Source organism: Cucurbita pepo, chromosome LG06 (genome assembly GCF_002806865.2).
Source record: "Cucurbita pepo subsp. pepo cultivar mu-cu-16 chromosome LG06, ASM280686v2, whole genome shotgun sequence".
Classification (NCBI taxonomy): Eukaryota; Viridiplantae; Streptophyta; class Magnoliopsida; order Cucurbitales; family Cucurbitaceae; genus Cucurbita; species Cucurbita pepo.
The window spans coordinates 10,658,578-10,677,745 of record NC_036643.1 but is presented as its reverse complement, the minus strand read 5'-3'; the positions used below and the strand labels follow the sequence as shown (position 1 = coordinate 10,677,745).

Here is a 19,168-nt window from a genome sequence, read left to right as displayed (position 1 = left end):
CTAAACCCTAAACCCTAAACCCTAAACCCTAAACCCTCAACTCCAAACCCTCAACCCCTAAACCCTAAACCCTAAACCCTCAACCCTAAACCCTCAACCCCTAAACCCTAAACCCTAAACCCTAAAACCCTAAACCCTAACCCCTAAACCCCTAAACCCTAAACCCCTAAACCCCTAAACCCCTAAACCCTTTCAATAATTTACTGTTATTATCAACATGACCAATCTAGTGCAGTGCAGATTATTATTTACTTTTTATCACTGTATTATATCAATAACAATCGTTTAAATAAATCTACTTTATAAATTTATTATGGACAAAGGAAACGTCAAATATAACTTTTGTTTTCCTTTAATTTCACGTCTTTGTACCGAATCTTTTTTTTTTTTTTTCTTCAATGAAACCGAAGAAGCCCTGACCCGCCATAGTGTCCAATATATCAGCCCACTATTTTCTAGAGAGAGAGAGAGAATGGGCAGCTCGGCAGCTCAGCAGCCCTAATCTATTCACGCGCTCCACGCCGCCTTACTTCTTCATCTTCACGCCTTCTCCTCCCCCGTTTAGCAGATCAGTGTAATTGCCACCTCTCGCCCGTTAATTGCTGCCGCCGTCGTCGTCTTTCTTCCGCTCCTGCCGACGCAGCCTCCTTCCTAGCGGGTTTGTACTGGTTTTCTTCCTTTTTGTTGTTACTGGTATTCTCCCAATCTCAAGATATGTCATTCTTCTCTATTGAAAGGCATAAATTAAGGCTTCTTCAATGAAAGAAGGAGGAGTTGTTTGATTAGGGCTTGTTCTACAAAAATAGTCGTTTACCATCCTTGTGGCACATTTGGACGTGGTTTGTGTTTGGCTGTTTCGATTAGGATGTGGGTGTACCGCAATTTTGATTTGTTGCATATGTTTATTATCCTCATTTGAAGGCAGTCACTTTGTCCCCCTGATCGAAACCAATTGAATAACGGTAGAAGCAAAAAACTGCACGTTAAGCCGTTCCTCGAGTTTGTCTCTCTTGCTCTCTTTCAGAGTTAACTTCTAATAATTTGATGTATTGTTCTGTCATTTCTTGTTATTGATTCATCCGTTGCTTTGTCCTGGCCCACATTATTTTGGAGATTTAGTAATGGGCAATGTTGTGTTTTATGCATGTAGGTGTTATGGATGCTATAGATTTAGCTTTAGATAATGAAACATGAAGTTCTAGAATTTTTAAAACGAAAATTGTTGGGAACTCGCACTTTGGAGCTTTACTTTCCTGTTATTGAGCAAAATGTTGTGATTGTCCCATTAGACACTTTTGTTGGTGGGAAAAGGGAAAACTCCTGGGTGAGTAATACTTGTGGGATAGTGTAGATCCCAGCTCTGTTATGTTTCCATATCTTTCTTTGCAAATATGTCTTTTGGCAGATAGAAATTTGGCCACCTTCCTTACACGTCTGAGAAGTTATCCCTGAAGCAGAAATGTCCGTATCACCAGTCATTTATTGTCTTTTCCCAATAAAATCTGTTCAACTTGTTAATCTACATTATTGCCCATTTTTTTAGTTATCACTGGTGGATATCGATCAATTGCTGTTAAGCGCTGCTAGTTATATTTTCTAAAAATATGTTATTTTAAACCATGCTTGGTATATGCATTGAAGATCCCTTTGTGTGGTGCAGCTTCTGAATCATCATGTCTTGGTGCACGATTGAATCTGACCCTGGTATACAATCTTTTTTTGGTCTCTGGTTTCCATCTTTATTCAAGTATTAAATTTATGCTTTTTCAATCTGTCTATTTTAACGTTTACCTCTGGATAGATATTAGCAAACAAGTAGATAACAAGCTGCATAGCACGCTTGTAGGAATATAATGTCTAATATATTTTGTAGTATTAAAGTTGTCTTAGAAATGGTTTATATAGTTGTTATGAGTGGTTCAATTGAATTAAGATTTTTTTTTTTTTTGGATTATGTTGTTTCCTTTCCAGGTGTCTTTACGGAGCTTATTCAACAGATGCAAGTTAAAGGCGTTCAAGTAGGTTTTATTTGGATGCCAATGGTGTCTTTCCATATTCCGTTGACTTGCTCTTTTGGCCCATATCTCTGATTATGCATGCTATTGTAATCTGAATATACGTACATCTGATGTCTCTTAAGCTCCTAGAATTAGATGTAAGAAAAGTTGGATCAATTGAAATGGGCTCAAATACTTTTGCTTCTTTTAATTGGTTTCCTCGTGATTGGAATTGGGTTATACAAACAGGGAAATTGAGCAAGATGGATGTCATTATCGGATGCTTTGGAAGGAATCCAATGCCATATTAAATTGAAGAGCAGCATACTCATCTATTAGTGAGATGAAGGAAGTCGAGTTTATAATTTACAAAAGTGGAAACAACTTATTAGATCCCCATATTAGGAAATATACCATAGGTTTGCACAAACAAAGAGCGACATAGTCTTCTAATGCTATTGTGTGCATCACAAGTATTGTATAGACACCTCACAAGAAAATGGTCTTGTTGAAAGAAAATACAAGCTCATGATTGTAACTATTCATTTTATTAATAAGATTCTAACCTTGTTTTCTTGCAATCCACTATTTGAGTTTCCTTAGGTGAGATAGTATATGTCTAAAGGAAAGATTTATGCCACACAAGGTCTTCAACATGGGGATCTATCCTCTTTTCTTTGTATAATGGGAATGGATTGCCGTCGCCTACTCACCAAGGTTGAATACGAAGGGCAGAGAAAGGGCTTTCAAATTGACAACAAAGGCTTAAGCATCAACCACCTTCAGTTTATAGATGATACAGTCCTCTTCTCTGATTTGTTAGATGTCTAGGACTTCTCTGATTTGTTAGATGTCTCCATAAAAAAATGATCGAGATGGTAAAAACCTTTGAAAGATTCTCAAGACAAAATATCAATCTCCAAAGAATAGAGATATGGGCATTAATGCTAGCATAGAGATTATCAAGAACTTGCCAGTAGATACGGTTGTAAAAAGGGTGAATGGCTGAATATATACCTAGGATTATCCTTAATGGTTAAACAGAAAGAACGTTGTCAACATGGTCATCATGTTATACTTCCAAAGGTGGAAGGCTTACCCTAATACAAACCACGCCGTTCAATCTCCACACTCACTACATGTCTCTATTCGGAATGCCAAAATAAGTGGCTATAATTATAGAAAGATTATTCAAAAACTATTCGTGGAAAGATGACTCACACCTTATTAGACGGAATATCATAAATCTCCCATTAGACAAGAGAGGACTTGGTCTATTTTTGATAAAGGAGAAGAACGAAGCTCTCGTCAAATGGATATGGAGATATTGAAGAAAACACATTGTGGAGAAAACTTATAAAGGCTATATATGCTCCAAAATCATGTACAAATAGACCTCCTCCATCTTTTGCAAATGGGTCATGAAAGTACACACAAAAAAAAAAAAAAACATTAATACCTCATCACCAACCAAATTCGCCATAGTGTGGGTGATGGAGGAAGAACATTTTTTTGGATCGACCCTTGGATTGAAAACACCTAGCGGTATCTACTTTTGTATGGACTCTCACATAACAAAACAACCACGATCAAAGAAACATAGAATGATGTCATTAATTTCTTGGACTTGAAGTTTGGTAGGAACCTAAAGGATTCTGAAACTATAGAATGAGCGGAATTAAGCCTTGGTCTTGCCCCAATTGTATTATCTAAAGAAGTAGACTCATTGCTATGGCTTTCTAAGGCGGCAAAGTCTTCTCTACAAAATATTTGATGTTGGACACGGGGAAAAAAAGTAAAAGCAATATACCCCACTCTAGCAGACAATATGGAAAGGGAATCACCCTATGAAGGTGAAAATTTTCCTTACAGAAATAGTGCATGAAGGCATTAGCACAAGTGAAAATTCAAAAAAAAAAAAGCCATACATGACTCTATTTCCAAATTGGTGTCCATTATGCAAGAAAGACAACGAATCACAGAGCCACTTATTTATGTAATGCACATACACTTAAAATTTTCGGACAAGGATTCTTAACATCTTCCGATGACATCTCACTTTTTCTAGAGAGGTAAAAGATTTATTAGACATGATGTTGACGTGTCACCCCTTCAAGAATACAAGGGCACTTCCATGAAAAAATCTCATCATGACTTCCTTTTGGATTATGTGGAAATAAATAAATCAAAGAGTATTTAGGGAAAAGACAACTTATACAGAGCTCTTTGATAGTGTTGTTTACCACGCTATATCTTGGTATGTATTGTCTAATATTTTTGCTTCCTATAGTCATACTTCCCTCATTGTAAATTGGGAATGTCTTTTGTAAACATCATGGATGATACACCCCTTTTGTAAATTTCAAACAAAAGTAAAGTTGTCTCTCGAGAAAAAAAGAGTTAACAAATCCTTAAAAGATAACTTAATGTTCTAATCTTTCTCACTTTTTTTCTCCCTTTTTTCTTGGGGTTCTAGCTCATTGGTATTTTCATAAATACTCCTAGGTCCTCCTTGAGAAAAAAAGTTTTAATATCCAGTTGAAAAAAGGGCTAAGCATGGCTAACAGCAAGGGATAAAACTGTTCTAATGATTTTTAATTCAGTAACTAGTGCAAAGGTTTATTCTGTGAATCCTAGTGTTATTAAGTTTAGTAACTAGAGCAAAGGTTTATTCCATGAATCCTAATGATATTTGGTAGTACGAAGATTTATAGTACTGTTCTAATGATTTTTAATTTAGTAAGGGCTAAGCATGGCTATGAGCAAGGGATAGAAGTTCTAGTGATTTTAAATTTAGTTTACCCTTAGGAAAACTAGTAATTTCCTAGGTACCACCCTTCTTTCCGAGCTTGGCGATTCTTCTACTATTTTGAATCAATTGGGAGGATTCTTCTCGATCATAATTTTTCCGAAGTTTAGGATCTTGGACTTTCAATGGATTTGAATTTTCTTTTTGTTTTCTCTTTTGTAGACAATAAGCTTGTCTCATACGGGTTGTATATATATATATATATATATATATATATATTGAGTATCATTCAGAGGGTTATGAGTATCCATTATTTGAGTGACCTCTTAAGGTTGCTCACTTGATGGCGTCTAGTAATGAAAGGAAGGTTGTGGTTCGATCAGAGGACCCCTCTTTGTTCAATTCTTAAAACTCCAAACTTATGCGATGGACATTTTGGTGTTTTGGTAAGAGTATGTTAGCATATTTATCTGCTAATCTTTTTGTCTAAGTTCTAAATATATTATTTGGTCTTAATTTGAAATTTTTGCTGCTGAACTCACCTAGCATCGCTTTGCAAATACTCCACTCCACCTATGTGGATTTTATAGACAAATGGTGTTTTATAATATTGAACTTGGACATAAAAAGATAAAAGGCTTTTGGGTAAAAAGAANTTTTTTTTTTTTTTTTTTTTTTTTTGGAATATTATATTTATATATGCTCTAACATAAATGTCATGTACTCCAAAAAAGAAAAAAACATATATGTCATGGTCATCTCTCAGGAACAGCATATGCAAGAAATAGGCAAGGATCGCATTCATTTTGTCATCATATGATTGTCCAGGATTTCAATATACTTGATGTGTATATTTTTCAGTAAAAAATAAATAAATAAAGTATGTGTACTTGATGTATGTTTCTCTTCCCTAATTCTTTTTTTTTTCATTGGGGCTAGGGTGTTATAATGTTACATAGCTGGTTTGAAAACAATATTTTTTCAGGTTGAAGAGTTGTACTCGTTGGATCTTGACTCTCTTAACAATATGAGGCATGTATGGTGTTTGATTTTTGTGTTTAATATTTTATAAATAAGACAAATGTATTTTAATCTATTCCATCCTATTATAATCTTCAGGCCTGTGTATGGGTTGATATTTCTATTCAAATGGCGTCCAGGGGACAAAGATGATCGTCTTGTTGTTAAGGATCCCAACCCAAATCTATTTTTTGCGAGTCAGGTCAGCATGATATCGAACATGGAAAGCCTTCACTTATTAAGCGATAAGTAGGAATGTATAGCTTATTTGGTTGACTTTTGCTTACTTGCAGTCCTTTTTCTCGTGTCACAGGTAATTAACAATGCTTGTGCAACTCAGGCAATCTTGTCTATTCTGATGAATTGTCCGGATATCGACATTGGCCCAGAATTATCCAAGTTGAAGGATTTTACAAAGAACTTCCCCCCAGAACTCAAAGGTCTGGCTATTAATAATAGTGAAGCTATACGTACCGCCCATAATAGTTTTGCAAGGCCAGAACCCTTTGTTCCTAACGAGCAAAAAGCTTCTAGCAAGGATGATGATGTGTTCCATTTTATAAGCTACTTACCTATCGAAGGGGTACTTTATGAACTTGATGGGTTAAAGGAGGGACCTATTAGCCATGGCCCTTGCCCGGGCAGTCCAGGTGATCTAGAGTGGTTGAAGATGGTTCAGCCCGTGATTCAAGAACGCATTGAAAGGTACTCAAAAAGTGAGATAAGATTCAACCTCATGGCCATAATTAAGAATAGAAAAGAAATGTATACTGCCGAGCTTAAGGAGCTCCAGAAGAAGAGAGAGCGCATCTTGCAGCAGTTGGCTGCCTTGCAGTCAGAAACAATGTTGGAAAATAGCAATAATGAGTTCCTAAACAAATCGCTATCAGAAGTAAATGCTGGGATTGAGGGTGCTACAGAGAAAATATTGATGGAAGAAGAAAAACTCAAGAAGTGGAGAACTGAAAATATCAGAAGGAAACACAATTACATACCCTTTTTGTTCAACTTCCTGAAGACTCTTGCGGAAAAAAAACAGTTGAAACCCCTTATCGAAAAGGCTAAACAGAAAAGTAGTGGCCCCAGATGAAGTTTGCTTCTTATGGGTCACTATTGTATTGTCGTTTGTAGGTAGTGTACCTTTTTGGTGTTCTTACCTTACGCTATAGATTATCTAATCGAACTCCTCGTCTGGTGTCAATGTGTACAAGGATCTATTTATTTTTTGAATGTACACTTGATGATCTTCATGTTTTTATTACTCTGGTGAAAATAGGTCTCTACACTTGATCTTCGTCTTTTAATTACCAGGACTTTTCATTTACTCACCTTATCGTTTCATTTGTGTATTGTTTTTCTTTTTTTTTTTTGTTTCTAATTGTTATATCATCATGTCAACTATCTCCTTCTAGGGCCTCTCTTATTTGCCTTGGGTCATTATCGGATTAGCTTAGTTGTTGTTCATGTGTTGTAGCAGAATTTGGAGTTCGAGATGTTTGTTTGCTCAATTTTGAGTCTCCATTGGTAAAGATTGATTGTAGTTGTAAACAAGGATTGTCATTGTTTTCATCCCTCTAGTGCCCAACGACGACATTTAAGCTCCAATCAATGACAAAAGTATTCTCGAGTAAACATGTTTTTTTCGCGTTTAAAAACAGAAAACTACAAGACTTGATAAATAGGTCTTTGACATAATAGTCCGCCATCTCATGACTTGGAAAAACTATTTGCTTGCTGACTCAATATCTTATTTAAGCTAGGGTCCTCTTGTTGGGAGTCGATAATCTTCTGTCGGAGCGTGACTATACTGTGAGTCGAATCATTTGTGCTATAACTCCCTCAGTCACTACAGTTATGTCAACTCACTTGAAGTTTACTTGTACTCACGACTCCCTAGTAATGAAAGCCGACGAATGTATCGTTTTACGACTTACGGCGTCTGCGACCATGTTTGTCTTTTCAGGGTGGTATTAGATGTCAATATCATAGTCTTTCACCAATTCTAACCACCTTCGTTACCTCATGTTCAGTTCTTTCTGGGTGAATAATTATTTTAGGCTCTTGGTCGGTATAGATTTGGGTCTTTTCTCCATATAGGTAATGTCGCCAAATCTTTCATGCAAACACTACTACGACCAATTCTAGGTCATGCGTGGGATAGTTCTTCTCATACTCTTTCAACTGACGAGACGTGTCGCATCAATATACATCCTAGTCCCTTCTTGGAGGCATCACTGTATATCACATACCCCTTTGAACTTTCAGATACTATGAGCATTGGAGCTGACACTAACCTCCATTTTAAGTCTTGGAAAATCGTCTCACATGCCTCATTCCATTCAAATGCTATGTCCTTCCTCGTCAGCTGTGTAAGGGGCGGGCTATTCTAGCAAAGTCTTGCACAAACCTTCGGTAGTATCTTGTTAACCCCAGAAAGTTTCGTACCTCTGTAACTGTAGTTGGTCGTTCCCACTTAGTGACGGCTTCAATCGTAGAGAGTCTATTAAAGTTCCATCTTTTGACACCACATGTCCCAAGAACGAGACTTGTTGTAGCCAAAAGTCACATTTGGAGAACTTGGCGTACAACTTGTTCTCCCTCAAGATGGTTAGGACTTTTCGGAGGTGTTCTTGGTGCTCTTGATTTGTCCTCGAGTATACTAGAACGTCGTCTATAAACACGATAATAAATGTGTCTAGACACTCCTTGAGTACTCGGTTCATTAGCTTCATAACCCAGTTGTGTCGTTAGTGAGGCCAAATGACATCACTACAAACTCGTAATGTTCATACCTTGTTCGAAAGGGTGTCTTCGGTACATCTCCTTCTTTGATCTTAATTAGGTGTTTGCCTGACCAAAGATCTATCTTGAAAAATATTGTCGCTTCTCAAAGCTAGTCAAACAAATCTTCGAAGCGAAGGAGTGGGTACTTATTTTTTACTGTTCTCTTGTTTAACTCCTTGTGGTCAATGCACAAGCACATCGAGTCATCCTTCTTTTTCACAAACAACACCGGCGCACCCCAAGGGGTTACACACCTTGATAAATCACAGTTCCTAAAATTTTCTTCTTGAAAAAAAAAAAAAATTCTATGAAATTAAGATTTCTAGTTTGACAGATGAATATAGGAACAATAATATATAAAAGTAATGTTTCTTATATTCATTTACTATGTATATTAAATAATGTTCAATTTCTTAATAAAATTTAACATCTCATCGTATATAAATCAATCTCTTTAGTATTAAATCAATCTCTTTAGTATTAATTCAAGTGTTCATAAATCAATCTCTTTAGTATTAAATCAATCTCTTTAGTATTAATTCAAGTGTTCATAAATCAATCTGTTTAGTATTAATTCAAATGTTCATTGTAGTCCTTATTCACCTTTCAAGTTTTATTGTCGTTCTACTACACATTCTTAACATTTTCATCGCCCTTTGTTAAAAAATTTAAACTTCTAACCTCTTGATCAATAATATATATCAATTCCAATTAAATTATACTTACTTTAAAACGTAAATAGTTAGTGTTCAAACAATTTTTTTTTTTTTTTTAGTAATAATGAACAATTACAGAGTGTTGGCAAGTGTTTAAATAGATGTTAAATGATGCATAATCAATATATATGTTTTTAATATTTGCTATCATGCTGCATGGAGACGACAATATATTCCAAGATTGTCAATTGAAACCTCTATACCCACCACGCTATCAATACCACTTCTTATGTTCAATTTCTGGCTACACGGACTACCTGTACTCATCTTTTAACATAAATGAATTGTATGAGTGTGAATAAAAGATATCATTTGTGAACATATAAACCAAAAAAGTTTGATCACTACTAACCCTATAAATTTAAGTCGATATCCACAAAATAACCATAAAAAGTGGTGGAGTCACTAATCCTTAAAACTCTATATAATAAATAAAATCGAACTTCGAACGACATTATGTAAGAGGACATGTTGAGCATGTGACCATAAAAAAAAAAAAAACAACACCCTAAACGAACATAGACACGACATTGTATGCTGAGGAGATCAATCACCTTTACACATGAAAAGAGCCGACACTAATTCAAGATGTTAAAAAGTAATTAAAAATCCATTGCTCGAGTAACAACCTGCGAAAGATGCACAATGAAAAGCTGCATCGATGCAGTCGGAAGGAAAAAAGGCACCAAAATTCAGAAAATTGCTTGGCCACTGCCAATACTAAGCCAACCCAAACCCCATCAAAAAAATATACAATTACCATACCGCAAAAAAAAAATCTGCAGGGTCCTTAACGACCAAAAGATATATATTCGAAAGACTTTTACAATTTTTCTTTTCATTCATCTGATGATGCAAAACTACGAACCAAATTCGAAATTCTTTTGCGTTTGTACAATCCAAAAAGTACTCGTGCAGGTCCTATAAGGCCTTTATATCTCTTCACTTCCTCCATTGATATACATTCTCACCAAAACGTTTTACAAACTTGAACCCAAGTCCCAATAATCAATCAAGCCACCTACAGCCACTACTGCTTGCTTGTTCATCGACTAGAATATGTGGACGAGATGATATGCAAAACAATGAAGTGTATGAGATGATATGCAAAAGTAATAATACCCTGAAATGAAGAGAAATTGTTACCTCGTAAAAAGTACAGATACTCCACATCAGGTGATTGAAATCTGAGTAATGAAATCAAAAATCACTTTCAACAGACGACCTCAACATTGTTTACTCAGGGCATCTGCAATTACATTTCTAGCTTCATTGCACAATGCTTCTGGATCAATTCCGACGACAGGCTTGTGGATAACGACTTTCACGGATCCCATATTCAAGATCCCTTCAAATCCCGGTGGCATAATGCTACCAGTTCCCATGAGTGTAATGGGTACAACGGGCACTTTGGTCTTTGCTGCAACACTGAATGCTCCTTTCTACAAACCATACATTTTTTGAAAATTAGAAGATATTTAATTAGAGAAAACTATGTATGCAAAAAGACACAAACAGATTTTTATGCTTTTTAACCATTTGTATCTAACAATGGTTTGAAATATGATGTTCAGTTACCTTGAAAGCACCTAATTTTCCATCTTTACTACGTGTTCCCTCAGGAAAGAAAAATACAGATGCACCCTTCCTTATAAGCTCCATGCACTGCTTCAGACAGTCCTTCATTAAAAAATTAACTAACTTTGAAATAATAACCCAGGAACATTCTTAACCATGAAAAAAAGATTCACATTTCAAAGGTTCCAACTAATAAACTGTCTAAAATCCAAACAGATTATGAAAGAAAGTACCAATTGGCTTCTGCTATCCATGCGCTTCAAAGGAATGACACCCATCATAAACATAGCCCAACCAATAATTGGAAAGAGAAATATTGCAGTCTTGCTAATGAACTTAAAGCTTCTGCCAAGGGTAAGAAGTGCATATATGTCTAGAAAGCTCTGATGGTTGGATACGTACACAGCAGGAGAATTTGAAGAGGGCAAATTCTCCAACCCTTCATATTTGATCCTAAAAAATGGAGCGATGCTCAAACTTGCCCACATTTTAGCAATTGTATAATGAATTCTTCTGCGGTATCTATCCATCAATAACACAATTGGATGTGCCACCAGCATAAGCATAAAGAGAAAAATAGCTGCAATTGCAGTAGTAGCATAAAAGCATGCTCCTCTGACTTTTGAGCTCAATGGTACTTCTGCACTTTAGGTAGTTAAAAACAAAATAAAATTGGAATTAGACATATAAGATAGCAGGTCAAAAGAAAAGAAAAAGGTACAAAACGGAAACAAAAGTCATCCAAGAGAGACCTGATAATGGATAACCAGCTTCATGAGTTCCCATTTTTGCAACTCCTGACCTAACAAGGACGTACCGGGGGTTTCTTTTTCCACTAAGCAATTTGTTGTACCAAGGATTGTATAGATTTTTGTTCGGAGTAAGATAACACCAAGAGACGCCCGCACATTTTCTGACGATGGATGAGAAGCAATAACGTTGAGCTGTAGATCATGGGGAAACATCAAAGCCTTGGCTAAAATTAACTTTCTATATGAAAATTATAATGAAAACATATTGTTTACCGAACCCATACAATCTAGAAAAGGTTATAAAGCATGAATCATTTTACAATATTGAAAAGGTTATAAATTTCTGTTGGTCTAGGCCAGTAAATGCTGCTAAAATACCATTGTAGAAAAAGGTAGTGAAAACTATTGAGCCGCACAAAAAAATGTGTCATGTTAAAGTTAAGTTCTTTTACAGAAGAAATTAACTAGAAAAAGATTTCTTAGCGAGGAATAACTTACCAGCATTTCTCAAATTTGCTTGTTGATGTAGAGAGGACCTATATCGAAGACCCCTAGACGAATTAATCTGCAATTGAAGTGTTAATTAACATTCTCATGATTCAAAATAAATTAATACTAACAATGCAAAACACCAAGATGGGCATCTCTCTCCACTTCCCCCTCTCTCTTCTCCATCCCATTCTAGTGACCTCACCACCCTTCACCATGCTTCTACAACCGCCCTCTTCCTCGAACATGGTTGTTTCAATCAGTACAGCCAAATGCGCTATTGAGTGAGCACAAGGTGTTTATCCTTGAAGGGTGCATGAATAGAAGAAGCCAGTAAGGTAGAACACCAAACAACCTTCGAACTTTAGAAACCAATGACCGAGAATCTCTTTGCTAAACTAGGTTGAATATCATGGAGGAAAATCATTATGAGTAAATAAAATTTAACTCGTTGTGAATGGATAGCACAACTTAAAGGCACTTCCAGTTTAAGAGGTCCCTGGACTTGTATTGTCAGTGTTATTCACTAGTAATTATTTTGTCAATAGATGAGGAATCTCCAACAAAATCCAAGGGATTTTTGTGGTTTTTTTGTTTTTCGCAACTCCCCTAGGCTTCTGTGAGAGAATCCTCATTCCCCCACCGTTGTAACTCCTTTTTCATACTAAAGTTGTGTCCTATTAAAAACTGTGCTAAAACTAAGATAATAGTTCATTTCATAAAGCAATTCAAGCCCAATTACGGAATTAGAAACACAAAATATGTAACCGTCCAAGCCCACCACTAGCAGATATTGTCCTCTTTGAGCTTTCCTTTTCGGGCTTCCCCTCAAAATTTTTAAAACGCGTCTGCTAGGGAAAGGTTTCCACACCCTTATAAAAAAAATTTCGTTCTCCTCCCCAATCAATGTGGGATCTCACAATCCACCCCCTTCGGGGCCCAGCATCCTCGATGGCACTCATTCCATTCTCTACTTGATGTGGGACCCCCCTAATCCACCCCCTTCAGGGGCCAGCGTCCTTGCTGGCACACCGCCTCATGTCCACCCCCTTCGAGGCTCACCCTCCTCGCTGGCACATCACCCAATGTCTAACTCTGATACCATTTGTAACACCCCTAATTTTCTGAACCTAATTAGTGACATCAACCCACGCATGCTTAAGTCATATATGCGAAAATTTATAATAAACATCTTTAAAATAAGGTCATGACTTGCATAATAAGCTCAAAACATGAAATTCAACCGTTTTAAACAAATCGTGCTTTAATCTGACCTATCAAACTAACAGTACAATACCTAACAACTACTAACTGAAACTCAATGCGACCTATCATCTACTAATTTAAAATTCAAAACAATCACTACCCTATTATGCTCTTAAATTGACTTGCATGGTCTTCCAAGCGTTCACCGTCATCCTTGCATAGGAGCTTTTCCTTTACCTGAAAAGTCCTCAATAAGTCACCCCACTTTTACTTCCCTGAGCTGATCGAATAAGTCCTCAATGCGTGGAAGGGGATACTTGTCTTCACCGTTCTTTTGTTCAGCTCCCTGTAACCGATACACAAGCGCATCGAGCAATCCTTTCTTTTAACAAATAACACCAGCGCACCCCATGGAGATACGTTGTGTCTAATAAATCATTTATCCAATAGCTCGTGTAGTTGTATCTTAAGGTCTTTAGTTCAGCTGGCGCCATATAATACGGGGCCTTAGAGATAGGACCGGTACTTGGTTCCAGCTCTATTCCAAAATCAACATCTCGTGACGGAGGAATTCCTGGCAAATCCTTTGGGAACACATCTAGGAATTCATTTGCAACTGGCATTGGGGCTAAGGGAGTTTCTTCCTTTTCAATATTCACCACGCTAGCTAGTATAGCCCACGCTCCGTGGTGAACTAACTTTTTTGCCTTCATCATCAATATCACTTTAGGCATAACTCCAAGACACGTACCCTTGAAGTTGAAACTAGTCTTGAATGGTGGCGTAAACACTTCTTTCTTGTAACAATCTATGCTAACACGATTTTTTGCTAACCAATCCATTCCCAATATTACATCATAAGCAGTTATGTCAACTACCATTAGATCTACCTCTAGGCTAACTCCTGATATTATCACATGACCATCTTTTACTTTATAAACACCAATCAAATCCACCCCTGTCGGGGTGCTAACAGAGAATTCATGCAACAAAGGTTCTAATACAAATTTTGCTTAACTAATGAAAACAACAGATAAAAATGAATCCGTAAATCCCGAATCAAACAGTGGTAAAGCAAGGTGACCAAGAACGGATAGTGTACCTGTCACCACTGCATCAGGATTTTCAGTCTCCTTACTAGTAGAGGCATAAGCTCTTGTTGGATGACAGTTCTGAGTAGGACGATCCGCAATTCTCAGTCCCCTCTGCTAATTTCCAGAATCATTCGCGCAACCTCATGGGCAGTCCTTGGCCATGTGACCCTCCTTTCCACATCGAAAGCAGGCTCTGGTGTATGCCAAACATTGACCCAGTAATTCTTCCCACATTCATTACATTTGGGTCTGTTATCTGGTCTACTTTCATTCTTTTGTTGACCACGCCTACAATCTCGATGTTGTCTGTTAGGTCGTTGTTGTGGCTGTGATGAAGATGGATCGTGACAATCAACCTGGTCATGACATCGCTTCTGTCCCACAATTGGTGGAGGTTCTCAAGATTCATCAACCCCCTCCATGGCCTTAGCTACTCTTAGGGCGGCAGCATATGTATTAGGCACTATCATCTCAACTGTACGACAGATCCTCTTGTCCAATCCTAGTATGAACCTCTGTGTCGTTCGATAATCAATGTTCACCAAATCTAGGGCAAAGCGTTTCATTCTTGTAAACTCCCTGGCATAAGTGGTAACAAAACGCCCCCTTCGACAGTTGTGTGAATTCTTGCTGCTTACGAAATTGAGCATCCTCAGGGTAGTACTCCTCCATAAAGGCAACCTTGAATTCCGCCATGAGATTACACCTCCCTCAAGACTAATAATCTCACGGGTGGACTGCCACCATAATTCTGCATCCTCTCGCAGCATGAACACTACACATTGCACCTTCTGATCATCTGGGCGGTTCAGAACCGATCCTATCTCTTAGTGATATCGATGATGAAGGCGAAAAAGTTAGTTCAGCACAGAGCGTGGGCTAGCATAGCCAACACCGTGAATACCAAAAAGGACGAAACTCCCTTAACCGCAGTGCCAGTTGCAAATGAATTCACATGTGTTCCCAGAGAATTTGCCTGGAATTCCTCCGTCACAAGATGTTGATTTTGGAATAGAGTTGGAACCAAGTATCGGACCTATCTCTAAATCGTATGGCACCAGCTGAATTGAAAGAACTCAACTAGGAGCTGTTGGATAAAGGATTTATTAGACCCAGCGTATCTCCCTAGAGTGTGCCAGTGTTATTTGTTAAGAAATAGGATGGCTCAATGCACTTGTGCATCGATTACAGGGAGCTGAACAAATGATCGGTGAAGAACAAGTATCCATCGATCACAGGGAGCTGAACAAAAGATCGGTGAAGAACAAGTATCCCCCTCCACGCATTGAGGACTTATTCAATCAGCTCAGGGAAGCTATAGTGGGATGATCTTATTCAATCAGCTCAGGGAAACTACAGTGGGATGATCTTATTCAATCAGCTCAGGGAAGCTACAGTGGGATGACCTTATTCATTCAGCTCAGGGAAGCTACAGTGGGATGACCTTATTCATTCAGCTCAGGGAAGCAATAGTGGGATGACCTTATTCAATTAGCTCAGGGAAACAAGTATCCCCCTCCACGCATTGAGGACTTATTCAATCAGCTCAGGGAAGCAATAGTGGGATAACCTTATTCAATCAGCTCAGGGAAGCTATAGTGGGATGATCTTATTCAATCAGCTCAGGGAAACTACAGTGGGATGATCTTATTCAATCAGCTCAGGGAAGCTACAGTGGGATGACCTTATTCATTCAGCTCAGGGAAGCAACAGTGGGATGACCTTATTCAATTAGCTCAGGGAAGCAATAGTGGGATGACCTTGTTCATTCAGCTCAGGGAAGCAATAGTGGGATGACCTTGTTCATTCAGCTCAGGGAAGCAATAGTGGGATGACCTTGTTCATTCAGCTCAGGGAAGCAATAGTGGGATGACCTTGTTCATTCAGCTCAGGGAAGCAATAGTGGGATGACCTTGTTCATTCAGCTCAGGGAAGCAATAGTGGGATGACCTTGTTCATTCAGCTCAGGGAAGCAATAGTGGGATGACCTTGTTCATTCAGCTCAGGGAAGCAATAGTGGGATGACCTTGTTCATTCAGCTCAGGGAAGCAATAGTGGGATGACCTTGTTCATTCAGCTCAGGGAAGCAATAGTGGGATGACTTATTGAGTATTTCATATAAAGGTAAAGCTCCTATGCACGGATGACAGTGAACGCTGAGAAGGCCATGGAAGTCAAATTAGAGCATAATAGGGAAGTTGATTGCTTTAAATTTTAAATTGGTAGATAATAGGTCGCATTGAGTTTCAGTGATTAGTTGTTAGGTATTTTACTACAATTTAATTTATGTTTAAAACTAGGTTAGGTTGAATTTCATGTTTTGAACTTGGACTTATTTTAAAGATGTTTAGTATGAATTTCCATATATATGACTTGGGTTGAGTCACTAATTAGGTTAAGAAAATTAATAGCGTTACAAAATATTCCCAAATGTTAGACTACAACGCTAGCAGATCCAATAGAGAAAAAAATATATCTAGATAATGAATTTTATGTCCTAGGTTTGAGGCTTTTGGTTTTTACTCAGAAACTAGCACCACCAGAGTTCATCTCGCACTAGGTTAGCTACAATAAGCATTCGAGAGAACGGCTACAAGAATACAGCAAAACAGAGTGCAGGGTTAAACCTTCCAACAAATATATAGAACAAACCAGTACAATGAAACAAAAGTGATAAATAGATTGACTAAAATGCTTACTGGCAGAGAAGATGAAGCACTGGAAAACCCAAGCTCTTGGTAACCTAAACATTTGATCCAACAGAATTGCATTGCATCGATTAGAAACAAATAAAATTGTGAACCCATAAGAAAAAAAAAAGAGAAGAAAAAAAATCTCTAAACCACCATAGCCATGAAGAGGGAACGAAGCCCCGTGGCGAGAGAGAGAAACGGATTCCATGGACAAAACACGAGCAAAGCTTGAGCAGAAGAAGGGTTTCACAAAACAGAGCCGCTCTATTTCATGAGAAATTGCGTCTAAGCTTAGGCTGAGAATTAAAAAAAAAAATGATAAACAACCAAGACAAGAACTCCAATCACCATAGCTAAGTCAAACACGCTTGCGTACAAACATCGACAATTTAAGCCCAGAAACAAACTTGGGATGAGATGATTTTGGTTCAATCAGATGAATCAGAACAAAAGGTAGAAAACCATGATGTTGGACGGAATATTCAACAGGACAAAGTTGTTGATGAATTGAAGTGATTACCAGAACCCAGAAATGGCGGACGATACAGAAAGTGAAGCGACAAGGGTAGGGCAAAAGCTCGTCTTCTTCTTCTTCTTCTTCTTCTTCTTCTTCTTGCAGAAGAAATCACAAAGAATGGGCAATATTCGTATCTGTACAAAGGTATTTGATCGCAATCAGTATCGATATGGGCTCTGGGGATGGCCACTCTCGATAACAGTAAGAGCCGGTTCGGTTTGGACTTTTTCTTCGGAGCATATCCGTCTTTTCATAAAAAATAAAAATAAATAAATAAATAACCATATATATACGTTATCAACTCAAATGAATTCTCCACTATTATTTGACAAATTTGTTCTTTTGAAACTGTTTTATAAAAAAAATTATTTTAGTTATAAACTCATTTATTTATTTTAAATTTAAAAAAATACACAACATTAATACGTCATAACTTATATAATATTTTAAATGCTAAATTAATAATAATAACTTTGTCCATTGAATTAAAAAAAAAAAAAATTAAAAATATACCTGTAATTTTTTATGAAAATTGTTAAAATATTTAAAAATTGACTAAATTAATAAAATATTCCTAACTTTCTACGGGAGTACATCATTCAAATGTTACAATAATATCCTTAAGCTTTTAAAATTTTCAAAAATATTATTATCATTTTGGATGGGAGTCGTTGCTACCTTATTTTAAAAATATCATTAAATATTTAATAAAATTTCAAAAAAAAATTCTTAAACTTTAAAAACTGTCATTAATACCTTTCATCTTTTTTTATAAAATTAAAAAATACTCTGGTCTAGTATATGTTTAATAAATACCTATGAAATTTTAAAAATAACATTAACATCATCTATTTTTGTTTAAAAAGTTTAAAAAAAAATTTACAGACAAAAATTATAATACTCCTAGTTTTTCTTAACTTAATTAGTGACGTTATTGCATGCATAAGACATAATGTGGAAGCTCATATAAAATAACTTCGTAAATAACGGCATGCATAAGACATAACGTGGAAGCTCATATAAAATAACTTCGAAAATAACGTCATGGTCTTAAAGTAGTTCAAAACACGAAATTCAACCTAACTCAAGAAATCATTCAACAACTAAAACCAAAAAAATTAAATGCAAACGTTTATTATTCAAGACGAAACTCAAACAAAACATTCTTTGTCCTATAAAGCCCCCATTCCAACTTTCATGGTCTTCACAACGTCCGCCGTCAACCGTGCATGGGAGCCTTGCCTTTACCGGAAAAATAGAATAGCACGTGCCTTGAGTATTTTATGAAATACTAAGTAAGTCACCCCACTTTGAGGTTAGGTGTACAGTACACATGCAAATCACATGCAAAACATGAGTGGGACCTATCTTCCATTTGCTTTATATGGCCTTAGGCCCTTGCTTTATCCGAGCAAGGTGGATGTGTAGTACTTCTCCACACACAGCCCACGTACATGTACATGGGCCTACTAGGCGGGTTCGTATACGAGCTCCCTAGGCCTGACATGGTCGGTCATTACACGTCACCAAACGCCACGGAAAAGAAAAGGTCTGCATGATATCATAGCGAGCA

General features: G+C 37.1%; 2 protein-coding genes across 6 annotated transcripts; one reads left to right on the top strand and one right to left on the bottom strand.

Moving 5' to 3' along the window:
• Positions 1-443: 443 nt before the first annotated feature.
• On the top strand, positions 444-7,070 carry LOC111797025 (ubiquitin carboxyl-terminal hydrolase 2). Of its 4 annotated transcripts, none has more exons than XM_023679884.1 (6): positions 444-693; positions 1,661-1,704; positions 1,972-2,018; positions 5,732-5,778; positions 5,866-5,968; positions 6,080-7,070. In XM_023679884.1, the coding sequence occupies exons 2-6, from the start codon at positions 1,674-1,676 to the stop codon at positions 6,854-6,856; spliced, it is 1,005 nt and encodes a 334-aa protein (XP_023535652.1). In that variant the 5' UTR covers positions 444-693; positions 1,661-1,673; the 3' UTR covers positions 6,857-7,070. The 4 variants fall into 4 exon arrangements, with proteins under 4 accessions (XP_023535652.1, XP_023535650.1, XP_023535654.1 ...); XM_023679882.1 differs by having other exon boundaries at positions 445-658; XM_023679886.1 differs by having other exon boundaries at positions 446-658; positions 5,732-5,782.
• A 2,887-nt stretch (positions 7,071-9,957) lies between these two features.
• Positions 9,958-17,818, bottom strand: LOC111797218 (1-acyl-sn-glycerol-3-phosphate acyltransferase 1, chloroplastic-like). 2 transcript variants are annotated; one of them, XM_023680169.1, is made up of 9 exons: positions 17,599-17,818; positions 17,232-17,374; positions 17,085-17,128; positions 12,095-12,161; positions 11,597-11,788; positions 11,078-11,484; positions 10,845-10,931; positions 10,413-10,708; positions 9,958-10,318 (listed from the first exon to the last, which is right to left on the bottom strand). In XM_023680169.1, the coding sequence occupies exons 2-8, from the start codon at positions 17,284-17,286 to the stop codon at positions 10,493-10,495; spliced, it is 1,068 nt and encodes a 355-aa protein (XP_023535937.1). In that variant the 5' UTR covers positions 17,287-17,374; positions 17,599-17,818; the 3' UTR covers positions 9,958-10,318; positions 10,413-10,492. The 2 variants fall into 2 exon arrangements, with proteins under 2 accessions (XP_023535937.1, XP_023535936.1); XM_023680168.1 differs by having other exon boundaries at positions 10,845-10,946; positions 17,599-17,815.
• Positions 17,819-19,168: the final 1,350 nt, after the last annotated feature.

Excerpts from the sequence above, each read along its gene's own strand:
- LOC111797025 (XM_023679884.1), top strand. The coding sequence starts at position 1,674 with ATGTCTTGGTGCACGATTGAATCTGACCCTG. Across the intron at positions 5,779-5,865 it reads GACTCTCTTAACAATATGAG|GCCTGTGTATGGGTTGATAT; the intron begins GCATGTATGGTG and ends TATAATCTTCAG. Across the intron at positions 5,969-6,079 it reads ATCTATTTTTTGCGAGTCAG|GTAATTAACAATGCTTGTGC; the intron begins GTCAGCATGATA and ends CTCGTGTCACAG.
- LOC111797218 (XM_023680168.1), bottom strand. The coding sequence starts at position 17,286 with ATGGAATCCGTTTCTCTCTCTCGCCACGGGGCTTCGTTCCCTCTTCAT. Across the intron at positions 17,129-17,231 it reads GTTCCCTCTTCATGGCTATG|GTTACCAAGAGCTTGGGTTT; the intron begins GTGGTTTAGAGA and ends TCAAATGTTTAG. Across the intron at positions 10,947-11,077 it reads TGGATAGCAGAAGCCAATTG|GACTGTCTGAAGCAGTGCAT; the intron begins GTACTTTCTTTC and ends TTTTTAATGAAG.